The 18,796-nt window shown below is 47.1% G+C and overlaps 1 protein-coding gene across 2 annotated transcripts in view; it reads right to left on the bottom strand.

Moving 5' to 3' along the window:
* LOC102134040 (BOS complex subunit NOMO1) overlaps positions 1-18,796 on the bottom strand; it is a 63,609-nt gene that overhangs the window by 9,820 nt on the left and 34,993 nt on the right. For both annotated transcript variants that reach the window (XM_005591341.4, XM_005591342.4), the window contains exons 16-27: positions 18,622-18,709; positions 14,854-14,917; positions 14,210-14,305; positions 11,102-11,320; positions 10,934-11,016; positions 9,894-10,053; positions 9,624-9,750; positions 7,549-7,662; positions 6,268-6,395; positions 4,755-4,896; positions 3,805-3,888; positions 2,162-2,272 (exon numbers count right to left, since the gene is read on the bottom strand). In XM_005591341.4, the coding sequence (XP_005591398.3) occupies positions 2,162-2,272; positions 3,805-3,888; positions 4,755-4,896; positions 6,268-6,395; positions 7,549-7,662; positions 9,624-9,750; positions 9,894-10,053; positions 10,934-11,016; positions 11,102-11,320; positions 14,210-14,305; positions 14,854-14,917; positions 18,622-18,709 (1,416 nt within the window). The remainder of the gene's footprint in view (positions 1-2,161; positions 2,273-3,804; positions 3,889-4,754; positions 4,897-6,267; positions 6,396-7,548; positions 7,663-9,623; positions 9,751-9,893; positions 10,054-10,933; positions 11,017-11,101; positions 11,321-14,209; positions 14,306-14,853; positions 14,918-18,621; positions 18,710-18,796) is intronic.

The raw sequence follows: 18,796 nt of genomic DNA, 5'->3' as shown, positions 1-18,796 counted from the left end.
CTCCAGTATCTGTTAAACTCAAAACGCATCCCATCATGAACTTGCCTCTCCACACTGCTTCAGGAGGCACTGGAGTACTTGGTTTCTGGCTTTATTTCTGGGGTTGTTGCCTGTTCTCACTCCCATCCAGGATGGGGCGTGAGCAAGACTAAGGTGCAGTCCTGGCTGATGGCAAAGGCTGTGAGGATGCCACACTGCACCTGCCACAAGAGAATGCCAGGACCACCCCCCTGGGCCCACGCTGGCACCCTTCTACATAACACACAAGGGGAATTTTCCTAAAACGAAAGTCACAGACTGAAGGCTTATGGGTCACATCGAAGACCCCTTATGTGTTCTTTTGCCTTGTATAACATCTTAAGTAAATCTGAATTCACCGACTATGTTTAAAAATCAGGTGATTTCAAATAATTCTAATTTCTAGCTTCTCTGGAAAACTGGAAAGTGACACCAGCCTTGAGCCTCAATTCCAGCACTGCAACAATCAGGAACCAGAGAGCGGCGCCCTCCCCTCCCCTCTGCCTCCTCCCTCCCCTCTGCCTCCTCCCCTCCCCTCTGCCTCCTCCCACCCCTCTGCCTCCTCCCTCCCCTCTGCCTCCTCCCCTCCCCTCTGCCTCCTCCCCTCCCCTCTGCCTCCTCCCCTCCCCTCTGCCTCCTCCCCTCCCCTCTGTCTCCTCCCCTCCCCTCTGTCTCCTCCCCTCCCCTCTGTCTCCTCCCCTCCCCTCTGCCTCCTCCCTCCCCTCTGCCTCCTCCCTCCCCTCTGCCTCCTCCCCTCCCCTCTGCCTCCTCCCCTCCCCTCTGCCTCCTCCCTCCCCTCTGCCTCCTCCCTCCCCTCTGCCTCCTCCCCTCCCCTCTGTCTCCTCCCCTCCTCTCTGTCTCCTCCCCTCCTCTCTGCCTCCTCCCTCCCCTCTGCCTCCTCCCCTCCCCTGTGCCCCTCATGGACAGGGCAGGAGTTCCCCAGTTTGCCCCCCTCCCTACTCAACCCTCTGCACTCTCTGACATTACCTGCCTGGTCCCGACAAGCACACGCCTGCAAGCCCTTGACAGACTGGACTAAAGCCCACACACACTTCCTCACCCATGCCAAATACTTACCTGCTTATAAAGCTACAGGTATATCTTAACAATATACCCCCAGAGCAAATCATTAACATCTGCAGACGGTCTGCAGGGTATTTTATAAACATTTCTTCATTAATGGCAACATGGAGATTTTGTTAGAGCTGAACAACATTGTAAGACATCTCTGAGTCCAAAATCTAGGTTTTGCAGAGGACCAGGTCGAGGCATGTGGAAATGGAGTGACCGGCCAAGGCAGCAAGGTGAGCCACTACTGGAGACAAGAGACAGCCCAGACCAGCTGCTCTCCAGCCCACCGCCCACCACCTCTGAGACTGTTTGGGTATTTTTTGTCCCTGCCCAAGTCTCATGTTGAATTGTAATCCCCTGTGCTGGAGGTAGGGCCTGGTGGGAGACGACTGGATCATAGGGTGGATCCCTCGTGGCTTGGTGCTGTCTCCGTTATAGAGGTCTTGTGAGATCTGATCATTTAAAAGTGTGTGGCACCGCGCCCCCACCTCTCTCTCTTTTGCTCCAGCTTCTGCCACAGGACATGCCTGCTCCCACTACACCTTCTGCCATGATTAGAAGCCTGCTGAGGCCTCCCCAGAAGCAGAAGCCACTATGCTTCCTGTACAGCCTACAGAACCAGGAGCCAGTGAAATCTCTTTACTTTTAAATTATCTAGCCTCAGGCATTTCTTTATACCAATGCAAGAACGCCTAACATGACCTCCACTCCAGAGAAAATTTTAAAAGTTACAAGGCACTTAATCTTTAAAATTGGCTTTCCACGTTAGATTCCATATTGTATTGATCATTGATCAGGCTTCTACTATAATTCTTTGAAAGATTAATTGAAGGCAGACAGTTATCTGAAACTGGAATACATTCTCTCTCACAACTGGCAATCACTCTCCCAAATACGTGTTGTGGTCCGAGGTTCTTAAATCTCAACCTCAGCCCTCAGCAAGCGGCACTCTGGAGCACCTCCACCTATCACACCTAAGGCACGGGACAGGCACAAAACCAAAAACATCCCATTCCCACTTGTCTCAAAGCCAAAGGGAACACAATATTTGGAGTTTAAAGTCTGGTCTTACCCATAATGTAGGAAGGTACTCAGAGGAAGTGATCACATTTCCACTTAAATCGAATTGATTAATCTGCCGGAAAACTATGATGTTTACATCATCGATGTCATTATTCCCAACCTAGAGAGAGAAACAGGGAATGCTAGTAACGAGAAAGCTGGAGGAGGAACTTCTATGCTAGTCGTCCGACGGCCTGAGAGCTGCTTCACTGCAAACTTTACTTCTTACATTAAGGAAGCGAAGTTTGTCATTGAGTACCCTACGTCCAAGGTCACAAACTGACAGAAGACGGCTATCCCTGGACCATAGACACATTTCATTTCGAGAGCACAGTATTTTTTTTTCTAAGTTTTAATTGCTTGCCAACATGTTAAAAATTAAGAAACTTCATATATGAAGCCAGATTTTCCAGCTTCTCTTAAAAAAAGGAGAAGGATGTCCTTGCCTGTTGGAGCAGGGGCAGAGTCACAGCACCCGCTCTGCATGGGGTCTGTACATGGCGTTTGCGAGACCCCAGAGGGCCAGCCCCCTTCCCTTTCCTACCTGCCCGGCCACAGTCCATGTTATGCTAGTGATCCTGGCCTAAGTTACTACACCGAGAACATGCAAAGCATTTGGTGTGAGATGCAGTCATTCCAGCCATTTAAAATGCCAACACCGTAAAGACATCAAGGAAATCCACTTCCGGCCCTGTGCAGTGGCTCATGCCTATAATCCCAGCACTTTGGGAGGCACAAGTGGGCAGATCACCTGAGGTCAGGAGTTCAAGACCAGCCTGGCCAACATGATGCAACCCCGTCTCTACTAAAAATACAAAAATCGGCCAGGGGTGATGGATTACGCCTGTGGTCCCAGCTACAGGCTGAGGCAGGAGAATCACTTGAACCCACAAGGCAGAGGTTGCAGTGAGCCGAAATCACGGCACTGCATTCCATCCTGGGTGACAGAGTGAGACTCCGTTTCAAAAAAAAAGAAAATCCACTTCCTAGGTCAAAAGTTCTAACTGGCCCAACATCCTCCCTCCAAACTCCTCACAATCTTCATGCATAATGAAGCCACCTAAATAAAGCCACTAAGAGAGGCAGCCCCTCTTACCCCACCTAAGCCCTCTAGTCTTCCCAATAAGAGTTATTCAGTGACAGAAAAGCCTTACTTCAAATGATTCCCAGGCCACATCCTGTGACTCAAAGGATGTCCTCTTTAGGGATTAATTTAGTTAGGTCATAATCTTGAACATCAAAAAACTCTGCCCACCAAATGGGAGCAGGAAAAAGGTCATCTGAACCTAAGAAAACTGGGGGGCCCTGCCACCTATTAAGCCCATGTTCTTTCTATTATTGTCCCTTGATTTGAAATGCCGCTTATGACTTAAAATCCTTAACTTGTGGAATAATGATCAGAACTTACAGGGCGAGTCGGGGGGGAGGATACAACAGTTCCAATTTCCTTTGTGGATGCATGACAGCAACGCTGTTCATTAAAAACCCACATAAGATGTTGCTTGTGAAGATGACACTATTCTAAGAGGACCCTTAATTAGGATTAAAGTTGCCCCTGCCACAGATGAAAGGCAGACAGCCAGAGGAGACGGGAGGACTTCTGATCAGGGAGGCACCCACACCCCGGTGCAGCGGCAGCACTTAATGCCTTACCTCAATCACCCGATGGTGGGGGAGCGCCCGCTCAATGTGGTCGTTGCCTTCTGCCTTGAGCTGAACGTGGTACACACATCCCGGCTGCAAATAAACTCAGGAGTCAATTCTCTAGAAAGGGGGCTTGTCATATCATGCCTGGTCCAAGCCTGGTTTGGCTGCACAAGGTCACTAAGACCAGGGGCATTTCTGTCTCCTCATTTCCCAATCTGTGGCCTGTTAACCTTCTTGAGAGTCTAGAGTTCCTTTAAGAACACGCCTAGTGTGGAAACACCTGAAATTTTGGGACTCCTTCAATCCCAACTCAGTTTCATTTTCTTCTACCCCAAATAAATCAAATTTGGTTTCTTATTTCAAAATTCCAAGCATACTATACGCTCCTACTCTTCTAAGATGTTTCTCCTCTTCATCTGCCCCTCCCCTCTACCCGTATATACACATTGATGGATATCTGGAATGTCCATCTTAGGCATTCCCAAATATTTGTGCTGGGTATTACTTCTGGGAAGTGGGAATTTCTGAGTTCTCTTTTTAAAATTTCAATGATCTGGCAACCCTAAGTCTGTCTTCCCCCACGGCTACAATAAGCTGGAGCCAAGTGACAGGCTGTCCCTTTCCACAGCCCTCACCACTCCCGATCATTTGCCCAGCCTCCTCCCCTGTCCACACTGCTCTTCTGGCTCCATAGGCATAAGCCACGGCTACACACTGCTAGGGAGAAGTCCTACTAAACCCATGGTTTTCCAACTCCACTGCGCCACAGATCTTTGATCTGACCTACTGGCTAGAAAAAGGGCAAACGGTACCAATTAAGGTAAGATTTGGGAGGGCTCCAGGGCCCCACCCCAGCCCTCTCGCCCACCCCACTCCTGGCAGTCTTGGGGCCACAAGACACTTCTGGACACAGGATGAAAAAAACATCCCTTAAGAAAACACGTTCCAAGTCTCACCAGCAATCCACGTAATCTGAACTTGCCCTCTTCGTCTGTCACAGTGTCTTCTCCGTAAATGCTGCAGTCGTTCTGGCCCACCGCTTCCACGGCAACCCCTTGTTCGGGCTCTCCGTTTAAGGAGGACACTGTGCCATAGCAACTAGTATGGCAAGAAAAGGCACGAATGAGATAGTCTCATGGTGATCTGAAGGACCCAAGTGTTTCCCATTTATGAACAATTACAGGGCAAAATAGCTCAGTGGAGAACTGTGCCCCAATGACCCAGGCAACTTGGTGTGGCCAGCCCACTTCCAAACCACACCTTCCCGCCACAGGGATAAGCTGCCATCAATTTCTCTTCTCACACATTTTGAGGGATGCTCTGGAAAACTGTAATTTAAGAAGGTTAAGGCTTTATTTTATTCTTTCCAGGCTTTATTTGAAATAATGGAGCTTTCAATAACACGGAAATAACTCACTTCCTCTTTCACTCCACATATTCAGTAGAAAATGGTCCATTTTTCTAAACCCAATCTTTCCAATTACTCTTCATCTAAAGTGATTCAGTATAAGTGTACAAAAAATATGTATGTGTGTATACATGTATATATGTATGTATCTATCTATAGATATTTTTCTATAGAATAAAATAATTATTCTTTATTTTTATTTTTTTGTAGAGAGGGGGTCTTGCCATGTTGCCTAGGCTGGTCTTGAACTTCCGGACTCAAGTGGACCTCCCACTTCAGCCTCCAAAAGTGTTGGGATTATAGGTGTGAGCCACTGTGCCTTGCCAGACACTAATGTATATCTATCTATCTATAGCTGGAAGCACTCAGAAAAACTGGAAGTACTGGTGGTCTCCCAGAAGAGGAACTTGGGTGACTGGGAGATGGGACAGAGGGGAAATCTTACACTATACTCTTCTCAGCATTTTGAAGTTTTATTCAACTGAGCACATTTTCTCCTTTTAGTAATTTAATTCAGGTTTGAAACTCTTTTAAAAAATAAAAGTGGCCAAGCACGGTGGCTCACGCCTGTAATCCCAATACTTTGGGAGACTGAGGCTGGCAGATCTCTGAGGTCAGGAGTTCGAGACCAGCCTGGCCAACAAAGTGAAACCTTATCTCTACTAAAAATACAAATTGAGCCAGGCATGGTGGTGGTCCCAGCTACTTGGGAGGCCAAGACAAGAGAACTGCTGGAACCCAGGAGGCAGAGGTTGCCGTGAGCCAAGAATGCACCACTGTACTCCAGCCTGGGCAAGAAGAGTGAAACTCTGTCTCAAAAAATAAAAAATAAATAAAAGTTTTTAGCGACTCAACAGACTCTCTCAAGCTAATTCCAAAATAGGAAATTTGAGACTGGGAGAGAAGGGCAGCAGTCAAAATTCCTTTGCCCACGTATCTCATCTCCCTTGCCTCCCAGGTAAAATCAACGTGAAGCCTGGGATGCGTTTCCAGGCAACAGAAGCCTGAATGTGATTTGCCAGCCCAGCCCTGAAAGACAGTCGGGTGGCTGGGGCACTTACCTGTAAGCGGTTCGGTACCCCGTGATGGTGATCTTCAGGTTCTGGCCTTCCTGCACCTCGATCATCTGTGAGGACGGCTCAAACCGGAACTCCTTCATCATGGGTTTGAAGTAATACTGGCCAGGGCTCTGCCAAGATAATCACACTGAACCTCAGCAGCCACATCTAGGCATGGTTTAAAAGTGAGGGGCGAAGGTCATGATGGACCAGAATTACACCAGAGGAGTGCCGTGGCTTCCCAGGCAGCCAGAAATGGTAATCCTCTGTCTACAATCACCACTCACAGTCAGGTAACAGCAATCACAGCTCTAACAATGGCAGCTGCCGGTATCACCTGCCTGCAACGACTCTGCGAGGTAGAAGTCATATTTAAATTTTTTTTTTTTTTTTTGAGACAGGACCTGACTCTGTCCCCTAGGATGGAGTGCACGATCAAAGCACTCTGGGCTCAAGCAAATCTCCCACCTCAGCCTCCTGAGTACCTGGGACCACAGGCATGCACCGCCATGCCCAGCTAATTGTTTTTATTTTTTGTAAAGAAGGGGTCTTCCTATGTTGCGGGTCTCAAACTCCCAAGCTCAAGCGATCCCCCTGCCTCACCGTCACAAAGCGGTGGGATTACAGGTGTGGCCCACCATGCCTGGCCCGTATTTGAATTTAATGAATAAAGAAACTGAGGCTCAGAGAGGCAAAGTAACTTGCCTGATAGGACACAGCAAGTAAGGAGCAGTCTGCATCACTGCAAAGCGGTGTCTTCAGATGCCCCTGCTGCCCGGTCTGCAACAGCCCTACTATAGCCACTTTGTTACCACGACTGACAAGATGACCAACTAACACACACTTCCTGAATCCCAGCAGTCAGGGCCTCCGACTGCATCTCCAAAGAAAAACTGCTGCTCTCTTCCCACCAGGAGGAATGTGCCTTTCAGAAGAAACGCAAGCTAACCACCAAACAAGACTCAGCATCATAAACATGATTCCGTAGCAAAACAAGAAGCTGCCCGAGAGAGGGGCCGTTGTGGCCAGGGAAATTAATTACACTGTCTTAGTGACAAGCGGGTGATCAGAAAACAAGAGGCGTGTGTGGAAGAGAACATGAATCAGCAGCATTAAGTTTGAGTAAGAGCAATACTCTAATGACTGTGGGCCCCCAAGAAACTGAAACCACTCCACATTGGTTTTCTCTTCTCACGTTGTCAAGCAACACGTAAGTCTCGCATGCTGCATCGTGGCTCTCTCTCAGGGAAGACAGGCAGGCGGTAAATTGCAGAAACACGTTACCAGGTTTGAGAATGTCAGAATGCCGTTGTCCTGGGTCAAGAGGTTGGAACGAAAGACGCCACCACTCAGGGATAAGAGGACTCCCGGGAGGGGCTGGTCATCCTCAGCTTTTATCTGGGGATGAGAACGTGAGACCAGAGCAAGGTTAAACTCCTACTACCCATGAAGATAACAATTCCACAAGTCAAGAGGTCATTCTTTTAAGGTATTTTTTCTTTTATTGTTACTTAAAGGAAGACAGGGGACCTAATCTTCCTCCCCACAGGTAAATAACATAAGTTTTATAAGTTTGGTGTGTAGCCTTCTAGAACTTTTTTTTTTCTTTTCTTTTTTTGAGACAGGGTCTTGCTCTGTCACCCCGGCCAGAGAGCAGTGGCACAATCTGAGCTCACTACAACCTTCACCTCCCAAGCTCAAGCAATCCTCCAGCTTTAACTTCCTGAGGAGATGGGACTATAGGCACACACCACCATGTCCAGCTAAATTTCTGCATTTTTTTTATAGAGACGGGTCTTGCCATGTTGCCCAGGCTGATCTCAAACTACTGGGCTCAAGCAATCCACCTGCCTAGGTCTCCCAAAGTGCTGGCATTACAGGCATGAGCCACCATGCCCAGCCCAGAACTCTTTCTATACCCACATAAATTTTATAAACATTATGTAGTACTGTTCACAGACTGGCAAGTTCATTGAGTGGGTGGAGGAGGTGAAATAAAAATGGCATGTTACATGTACAGTTCTGCAACTTGCTCTCTTCCTCAACAATTTATCCTGGTTCTCTTCTGCCAGCCGATAGAAATCTGCCTGTTTCTTAACTACTACGTAGCATTCTAAGGCAGGGGTTGACAAACCACAGCACCTATTTTTTTTGGTACACAAGAGACAATCGGAATATCCCCAAATATATATCTTTATGCACCTAGGTTTTTTTTTGTTTTTTTTTTTTTTTCCTGAACAATCAATTCCTAAAAGCAGAATTATTGGATACATGCACTTTAAATTCAGAAAGATACTATCAAATTGCATTCCAAAGTGGCTATAACCACTTACTGTCCCATAAATTATTTAGGCTTGGGAAAACCCATGCTTACCAAAAAATAGAGATTGTCTTAATTATGGCAAATCTAATCCCCCCAAAACAGTGTTTCGACTGTAGTTTCCTTAGCACATTTCATCAGTAACGACGGAGGCTTCGTGTTTCCCTATTTATTAGTCACCTGCGTTACTTCCATGAATTTTTTTCATAATCTTTGTTCATTTTTTTTCTAGCGGGTTGTCTTTTTCTTACCAATTTTAAGAGCTCCTTGTAAAATGGGGATATTATTTATGATGCAAACATTTCTTCCGAGTTTGAGTATATTTCAGTTTGGTTCCAAATGTATTCAGCAATATAGAATTTTACATTTTTATGCGATGTAATCTGTCACTCTTTTCCTTTGGCCTATAGTTTATAAATATTCATTCTCAACGATCTCCAGACCCACTCTGTGCAATCACAGCACACTTCTTCCCAGGAAGGACCGGCGGAAGGCAGCTAGGCGGCAAACACCTCAGTAAGAACGTTCTGTGTCCTTCAATATGGAACAGTTATGGATAAGAGCTTCAACTACTTCCCAGAAGGTACACTAGCATGCTGAAGTCAACAGCTCTCCAAATTATGCTGCGTGAAAGAAGCCAGGCCAAAAAAAAAAACAAAAACAAAAACAAAAACAGTATATCTCGTCTGATTCCATTTATATGTAGGTTGGTGCAAAAGTGATTGCGGTTTCTGCCATTACTCTCGAGGGCACAAACCGCAATCACTTTTGCACCAACCTATAAAAACTCGAAAATGCAAACTAACCAATGGTAATGAAAAGCAGATCTTCAGCTCAGTGGAAGGGTGGGAGGGAGGGATTACCAAGGGGCAGGAGGAAACCCTGAGGGTCACGGATGTGCTCACTATTTTGACTGTGGAGGTGTTTTCATGGGTGTATTCACAGGTTGAGACTACCACACTGTACCCTTTTTGTGCGCTTTATTATATGTTAATTACACCCCAATACAACTGTCTTTTGAAAATACAGTGTGAGTTACCTCAAAGCTTACACCTGCCAGGGCATAGGCCTTGAAGTCTCCAACGGTTCCTTCCACCGCAGTCAGAACGTAGCCCTCCTTCTGTGAGGTCACCGTGTACTCCAGGTCACTGTGCAGGGGGCCAACACTGAAGAAGAGAAAGCAGAATGCTCAACGGCTTTGTTCACACCCTACAGGAAGCCTCACCAAGCCCAAGGAAATGTGGGTCCCAGTTTCTTCAGAGGACTCCCACGCTGATCCCAGGCAAATGTGTCTCTATCCCAGGCTCACCTGTAGGCACCTTTGTCATCAGTAAAGACTGTGATCAGGGGCGAACTCGCCCCCTTTTCACTGATGACAATCTCAACTCCTTCCAACTCGGGGTGGATCTGGCCTTCTAAAAACAGGCCTGCCTTCCCACGGATCTCGATCAGCTTCCCTGGGCAGCTTTCTAAGAGGGGAAGAAATAAACACAAGGATGCGGCTTGGCTGCGGACAGACAGGAGCCTCTTGGTTGGGGTCTTCCCATGACAGAAGCAGCTAAAGCAGATATTAGAAGTTAGTTCCAAATGCGGTTATTTAATACCCCGGGGAGCTCAATAATTGGATACAGCCCAAGCCTCTTTTCATCCCTGAAAGGCCTTTCTCAGTGCAAAGGACTTCAGCAAGAGAATCAAAAACTGTTGAAGGCCGGGTTTTTACTACTACTCTTCCTAGGTTCACAGGAGGCCACAGATCAGGAGGGAACCCTTTACAGCAGACAGGAGGCCGTACTACTCAACCTCCAGAGGAGCCACTGAGAAAGACTGCCCCAAAGAGCCTGCCTGCTAGAAGTCACACTCTTCAACACACTCCACTTCCAAACACGAACCACGTAATACCCACAGCTTAATGAAGCCATAGTGCTAGAAAAAAAAATAAGTGGCAAAATACTCCACAAGTGATCACTTCAGTCATCCATTCCCCAAGAAAAGACCCTCCTATCATGCTGTGCCAAAGATCATCAAAGATCATCAATGGAGGCTTTGCACTTCATCTGCCTTCTGGTGTCGACCTGATAACGTCAAAGAGAACCAAATCCTTTTCCAAAAAGATCAACTCAATTCTAACAGCAGAAGTTACTTTTATTTGTCTAAATCATCCATCCATTCATCCATCCATCCATCCTTCCATCCATCCTTCTATCCAACAGTAACATCTGTGTGCCAGAGAGGATGTAAGGTGGCTTACAAAGATGGTTCCACTATAACATCACACATATACTTGTAAATGCAGGCAAGGGAACAATTGCAAAGGTGTGTGTGACATTCACTCGCTGAGTTGACATTTACCTCCACTGACGATGGCTTCCATTGAAGGGGGATAAAAGAGCAGCTCTTTAGATGATGGTGTAACGGTGATTTTCTCTCCAGACCTAAAATAATTAATACACTTCAGTTTGGCGGGTCCTGTCCCCCTAGAACAGAGGACACTGTAGGGAAATGCACAAGACGGCTTACCGTGCCCAGTAAGAGAAATCATACAAGAAGGGGCCTTGTAACTCATCTACCATCTCCTGCACGGGAGGCTTGGTCATTCTTTCTCCGCCTTCCTCTTTGCCGTTCTTCTCCCTCTCCTGCCTGCGGGCCTCGATCTCAGCCAGTTGCTGCTCCCTCCGCAGCTCCTGCACAGACTTCAGAGGGCCTAAGACCAAGGCGGGTTCACTGTCGATGGAAGACCTGGAAGAAAGAAATGGTGGCCCCGAGGACACAGTTGCGTATCTCTGTCGTCAGTGGGAATTTGACCTTTCTACAAGTATGGACTTGCGACTTAAAAACTAGACACCTTATCATGACACCACAGTGGCAGAGTCTTCAGTTTTAAATAAACTAGTAGTTTCACAAAAAATAACAACTGAGCTTCGCAGTGATGGTGGCAGTATCTGGTAGATCTGGGCTGGAATGAAATATCGTTGATTTTATGGCAACTGGATATAAACTTGTCAGTTTCCATCATGGAGTTTTCTCCATGCCACCATCTTCTGTTCCTTCATTCTATCTTCACTGAGAACTGCTCTGATAGAGAACTAAGCACCAGGGATACAGCATCGACAAAACAGACCATACTTCCTACCTCTGTGGAATCCACATTTCAGTGGGAAGGGGCAGAAAATAAACAGAAAAATAGTACCAGAGGAAAAGTGCAATAAAGAAAAATAAAGCAGTGTGGGAAGACAGAGAGCCTGGAGCACTGTTTTACATTAAAGGAACAGTCAAGACCTTTCTGATAAGGTGACATTGAGCAAAGGTCTGAAGGAAGGGAGAGAACGTGCCATGCAGCTCTCTGGGTAAACAGCAGCTCGGGCAAAGCGATGCCAAGTGCAAACACCTTGGAGAGAAAGCTCACTCAGATGTTCCAGCAATGGTAAGCCCAGCCCAGCCTGGGGCACAGGGGCCCACGGAAAAGTCATATCCGTCAGAGAGGTCCAAGGGGCAGCAGGTGTCAGACTGAGGCTTCACAGGCTTGGTGCCAACCTGGAGCCACTGGAGTTTTCAGTCGAGGAATGGTATGATCTCTGCCATAAAAGAAATCGCTTGCTGCTTCACAGGAAACACACAAAGCAATGGCGGAAACAGGAAGGCCAGCTGGGAAGCTGCTGCAGTGATCTCAGAGGGGGGTCACACCAGGGCTGAGGGCCACGTGGTAAGAAGGGAAGGCCAGCTGGGAAGCTGCTGTAGTGATCCCAGAGGGGGTCAGACCAGGGCTGAGGGCCACGTGGTAAGAAGGGAAGGCCAGCTGGGAAGCTGCTGTAGTGATCCCAGAGGGGGTTAGATCAGGGCTGAGGGCCACGTGGTAAGAAGGGAAGGCCAGCTGGGAAGCTGCTGCAGTGAACCCCAGAGGGGGTCAGACCAGGGCTGAGGGCCACGTGGTAAGAAGGGACTAGATGACGGGTGTATTTTGACTGTAAAGCCAAGGCTTTGTTGAGGAATTGGCTGGGCCTAGGGTGCAAGGCAAAGAAGAATCAAGAAACAACGAGAAAGCGAGAGCTGCCATCTCTGAATCAGAAAAGACCACAGAGGGGCTCTGTGGAGGGCAACTGTCAGCAGTCAGGTTTTGGGTCTGCTAAATACAAGATCCCCAGGGGGATTCCGAGTGTCTGTCTAGCTGGAAGATGCATTCCATACAACCTCCAGCACAAGCAAGCAACACAAACACCCTTGTAAAGTTACAAAAATGAATGTAATCAAGCTGAAAGGAGGTAATATGGAGTTACTACTGGTAAGACGGTAGATTGTTAGTCCTATCAGTAATTCATACTTTCCAAGCAGGAAGACAGTAAACGACAGGAAAAGACAGCAACAGGCGCCTTCTGGGCACACAATAGACCCTCAGCAAACCCACCCCCAGCTAAAAACCTGGCTCCCCATCACCCGAAACCAGGGCTAGCCCTGACATTTCTCCTGCCCTGACCCAGCGGTCACTTTAGCGCCATGTCTCATCAACTCAGTCTGTCAACAACTTTCCGACCAGTCCGTCGCTCTCCACCTCTGCAGCCACCAGTCTGGGGCCCCCATCACCTCTCCCTGCCTCCACCACCTCCCACTCTCAGGCCTCTTCTGTCTGTTCTCCACTCAGCCAATAGGGGGACCTTTCAGGAAGAAAAGTCATTCCTCTACGTAAAACACGTCAATTGCATCATAGGACAGAGACGAAGGACCTTAACACGGCCTGGCCCCCAGCAGCCTACCTGTCCTGCATGCCCCCAAGGTCAAGCTCAAAGCACTCAGCATAGCCGTCATTTTACAGTTCTGCATGTGCGTCTCTGACCACTGTTCCCCCGAGGAGACCGTCAATCCCATGAGTGTAGGGGCTGTGGCCTCATAAGCCCAGTGCCTAACCACCGAAGATTCTCAGTTATTCAGTCATCATGTGCTCTGCAGAGATGATGGATGGATAAACAGATGGTGGACAGAAACATGGAAACACAGCTGGAAAGGCGACTTCCACCAGGGGCAGCTGGGGAGACAGTGACTCCAATTCCCATTCTACTTGACAGAGACGGTCATGTTGCCAAAACTCTTTCATTTCTCAAGAAAATTGGGGTGTCACAGGTACCTCACCACACTGCAAAAATTTCCCTGAAAGGCGACACTCACATGAACGTGACCCTCGGTGAGGGACTTGCCTTTCAAATACTTCCTCTCTCATGACCCTTCTTATACCAGGTGCCATCTCTATTTCCCAAGCCTTCAAGCAAAAGTCTAAAGAAAAATAGGCAATTTTTTTTCAAATTTGCTAAAACACTTGAAATACAACGCACAAACCGCAGAGATTTTTTTTCCTTAGCAAAGACGAGAAGTACAAAGAGTTCAAACAGAAACTGAAGACAATGAAACAAGCTGTCGCAACGCTCTTCCTCACCCACAGGTAATTTCTGAATCAGAAAAGAAAGGATCAAGCATGCTGGGAATTGACAGCAATGTCCTATAAGACAGGGAAGGCCATTTGTATATATGTCTAGAGATAAGAAATCAAAACTAATTTCCAGAGAGTCTATTAGAGACTCCCTAGGCCTCATCCACACCCTCCCCTGCCACTCTCAGCCCACCGCAGAACGCTCGTCTTACTTGATAGTCACAGTGACATCCATCATTTTGTCGGTGGTGATAGTTCCAAGGACATGGTGGCGAATGGCTGTCAATGTCAAGATACTAGGTGAAGACCTACAAATCAAAGGAGAGGAAACACTAGACTCTACTCATTCTCAGAAGATCATCAGCAATACCCTTTTTGGACATCCTTCCTCACCCTAAATATACAACAGAAAATTGCTCTCAGGCTGGGGTAAAATAACTCTGGAGATCCAGAGAAGTATTTTAATGAGTAAACTAATTCTCCACTCCAAAATTTTACACTTCTAATTCCCAGTGAAACCCACACATGTCTGTAAAAATATAAAAATGGCAGACTTGAGTTTGACAGATGCTCATCAGGGAGGGCTGGGAGATTTGACAATGCTTCTATTTAAGCCACTTCAAAAACACAGTCCTCTGTCCTGGGGTTACAGAATTCTTGGGAAAGGGATCCTATCTCTGGTTCCTCAGTAACTAATCCAAGTGTCTTAAAATTCTTATCTAGAAATTCTGTTGAAGGCCTAACCTTGCCTCTTTCAGAAAAAAACTTAAAAAACTCCTTCTGTTCTCTGAAGTAAATGAAGAATCCTCCATGGAATGTACACAAACACCACAAAGCATTCAATTCCCAGGCTTACGTGTCATAGGTGTAGAACGCTTGCTCAAACCGGTGGCAGGAGCGAGGGGTCACTTTGTACACACCTACAGACAGGAAATCAAAAGTAATTTTCAGAGAATGGCATCTATTACACTGAGCAATTTCGACATCTGAAATCGAGTGGCAGCTCTTTGCATGTGAAAACTCAAACATATCGCAGATCTGCAATAATGGGATCAGAAATACTGGGCAGGCATCGTTTTCACTGCCTATGAAGGCTTCTTACCAATGACCCGATCCATGCAACGGCCCAATCACAGGCACACGGTTTTCATTTTCCACAATGTAACAACTCACAGTAGTTAAATCTGCACAGACCAAGTGAACGGACCCATACACCAGAAGGAACAGAAAATACATTTCTACTGCAAATTGGACTGAGGATAATTTTCTACCTAAAAGATTCTATTAAGGATCCAAGAGATAACCACAGCCTCAATTTCTTCCTATAACTATTCCTAAAAATGAGGTAGGAGTAAGGGAAGCCCCAGAAAAGCATGAGTCTATGTGGGAGGACATTCCGAGCGGGGTACATTTCATCACTTGCCAGAGGAACACAGTCAATTTCAGGAAGATACAAGGAATAACAATGTATTTTCCCCAAATCATTATTAACCAATATTTTGGCCACACTTCCTACAAAAACCTGAAATTAGCTAAAACCACCCTGCTGTTTTCATTGCACTCAACAAGCCCCAGAGTAGTTATCATCAAAAAAAAAAAAAAAAAAAAAAAAAAAATCAGGTTTCTCTGTTCCTTTTGTTTGGTCTTTCATTGAACAAATATCAAGAGTACCTCCTCCTGGCTCGGTATGGTGCTAGGTACCGGTACACAGTGGGAGATGACAGAGCAGTAGTCCCTGTCTTCATGGAGTTTACCATCCACAGAGAGAGGGGGGCATTTGACAGTCACAAACATATCAATTGTGGCACATGCAAGAAGGGGACAGAAGTGAGTGCTGACAGCAAGAACATAGGAGGCAGGCCTAAGTGGCCCTGGAGACCATCCTCCCCCAGGGAAGCAATACTGAACTGACGGGTAAGAAGGCCCCAGCTAAGACAGGCAGGAGGACACGTCCACAAAGAACACAGGATCTGCCTCACAGGCTGGCCCATTGTTTCCTCGACAGGCATCCTTCCTGCCTTGAGAACAAACTCTGGTTATGTTGAGGGTGGCAACATGCTCAGCCTCGAGCAGCACATCCAACTGTCCCAGCTTCTCTTGCAGCTAGAAGTAACCATGTGACATGGTTCTGGCCAATAATACAGACAAATAGCTTACTGGAGGAGGGGGCACAAGGAAATCTTTGCCTGCCCCATCCTTGATTTTCTCCTTTAAACATAAGCTTTCTAACCCTAGCCGTCTTGAAAATGTAAGGCAGAAAATACAAGGTAAAGGCCTAAAGAATCACAGACACCACTCCTAAAATCTACCAGCTGCTGAACCCATGCTGGCAGCTACACACTGCCACACTTCTTTATTGAGCCAAATAAACTACCACTTGCTGATGGCACTCCTGTATGAATTTTGTTACATGTAGCCAAAGGCAGCTGAACTGACACCCGGAAGGACAGAGTGACTGGAATAGAGAGTGGCAGACAGGGCTGGGTTACACAAGAGCTAAGGTCAGGTTAAGGAGTTTGTATTTTATCTTGGGAACCAAAAGAAGGAGCCACTGAATTATTCATTAGGAAAACGCAAAACAAAACTGAGAGGTGACAGTGTGCTAGCAGCCCTCACTCTCGGTGCCTCCTCGGCCTCAGCGTCCACTCTGGCGGCACTTAAGCAGCCCTTCAGCCCGCAAGGGCACTGTGGGAGCCCCTCTCTGGGCTGGCTGAGGCGGAAGCCGCCTTCCTCTGCTTGTGGTGAGGTGTGGAGGGAAAGGTGCGGGTGGGAACCGGGGCTGCGCGCCGCACTGGTGCGCCAGTGTGAGTTCCGGCGGGCGTGGGCGTGGGCATGGGACTGGCGTCGGCACCGGCACGGGCTCTGCGGGCCCTGCACACGGAGCAGCCAGCCGGCGCCGAGGGCCCAGGGCAGTGAGGGGCTTTACGCAGCTGCTGGCCCAGGTGCGGTACTCAAATTCTCGCTGGGTTTAGCTGCCTCCGGGCGGGGCAGGGCTCAAGACCTGCAGCCCGCCATGTCTGCGCCGCCCACTGCTCCGTGGCGCCTGGTCCCATGGACAGTGCAAGGGCTGAGGAGTGCAGGTGTGGCTGGGGACTGGCGGGCAGCTCCGCCTGCAGCCCAGGTGCAGGATCCACCGGGTGAAACCAGCTGGGCTCCTGAACGGGATCGGGACTTGGAGAACTTCTACATCTAGTCAGAGGATTGTATGTGCACCAATCAGCACTCCGTGTCTAGCTCAGGGTTTGTAAATACACCAATCAGCACTCTGTATCTAGCTCAAGGTTTGTAAATACACAATGAGACACGACTTCATATCCACCAGGATGGCTATAATAAAACAGACAATAACAAACGCTGGTGAAGGAGGTGAAGAAACAGGAATCCTCATGCATTGCTGGTGGGAATATCAAATGACACAGCCTCTGTGGAAAACAATTTGACAGTTTCTTAAAAGATTAAACATAAATTTATCACACAATGCAGCAATTCCATTCCTAGGTATCGAAACAAGAAAAATGAAAACATATGGACACAAAGACTTGTACAAGAATGTCCGTAACATTAGTCATAACAGCGACAAACTGGAAACTACTCAAATATCCACCAACTGGTAAATGGATATACAAAATGTGATATAACCACACACCAGAATACTACGCAGCAATGTAATGGTACAAACTACTGATATGTGCTATGACACAGATAAACTTCAAAAACATGTTAAATAAAAGAAGCCAGACAAAATACCAGCATTGTATGATAAACGTCCAAAAAAAGCCAAACCATGGGGATAGAAAATAGATCAGTGGCTGGCCATGGCTGAAAAACAGGGATTAACTGTCAACAGGCACAGAGGATCTTACACTGTGGGTGACGAACAGGTCTAAAACTGGATTCTGGCCATAGTTGTGCAACTTGGTAAATTTACTACAAATCGTTTTATTGTACATCTTAAATAGGTGAGTTTTATGATGTGCAAATTCTGTCTCCAAAAAAAGCCATTATAAAAGAGAGAGAAGGCTGGGTACAGTGGCTCACACCTGTAATCCCAGCACTTTGGGAGGCCGAGGTGGGTGGATCACTTGATGTCAGGAGTTTGAGACCAGCCTGGACAAGTGGTGAAACCCATCTCTACTAAAAATACAAAAATTAGCTGGACGTGGTAGCAGGCACCTGTAATCCCAGCTACTTGAGAGACTGAGGCAGGAGAATCACTTGAACCCAGGAGGCAGAGGCTGCAGTGAGCTGAGATCGAGCCACTGCACTCCAGCCTGGGTGACAGACCGAGACTCCATCTCAAAAAAAAAAAAAAAGAAAAAGAAAAAAAAAAAAAAAAGAACGAGAAAAGAGACAGAAGCCACTGAAAGATTTTAAGCAAAGTGGGAAATGATGCAAATTTTAAAACAGCACTATAAAGAGAGGTCATTGGCCAACGGTATATGTTTGGAGGTGAAGGGCCCAGTGGTCTCTACCCAACTCAAACCCGAGAGAGACAGAAAAACAAGAGCAGGCTGAACACACTGAAATTGAAAGCTTGATGCAAACACAACCAAGATAGAAAAAACTGCCTTCAAAACCATCCTCTGGTGCCTTTCCATTTTTCTAATCCATGGCACAAACTTACCAGGCTTGGACAGGCAGAATCGGTTGACTCCTTTGGAGAGGTTATAAATCCCCACATTCTCACGTCCATTTCCATCCTGATAAAATTCCTAAGGGAGCAAAGCCAATACAATGACTTACTAGGAGAGATGGAGACACCAAGATGATTAATAATATTTCTCTTTCCAAACCAGTCA

This window comes from Macaca fascicularis, chromosome 20 (genome assembly GCF_037993035.2).
Source record: "Macaca fascicularis isolate 582-1 chromosome 20, T2T-MFA8v1.1".
Classification (NCBI taxonomy): Eukaryota; Metazoa; Chordata; class Mammalia; order Primates; family Cercopithecidae; genus Macaca; species Macaca fascicularis.
This window is presented reverse-complemented; position numbering and strand designations above follow the sequence as displayed.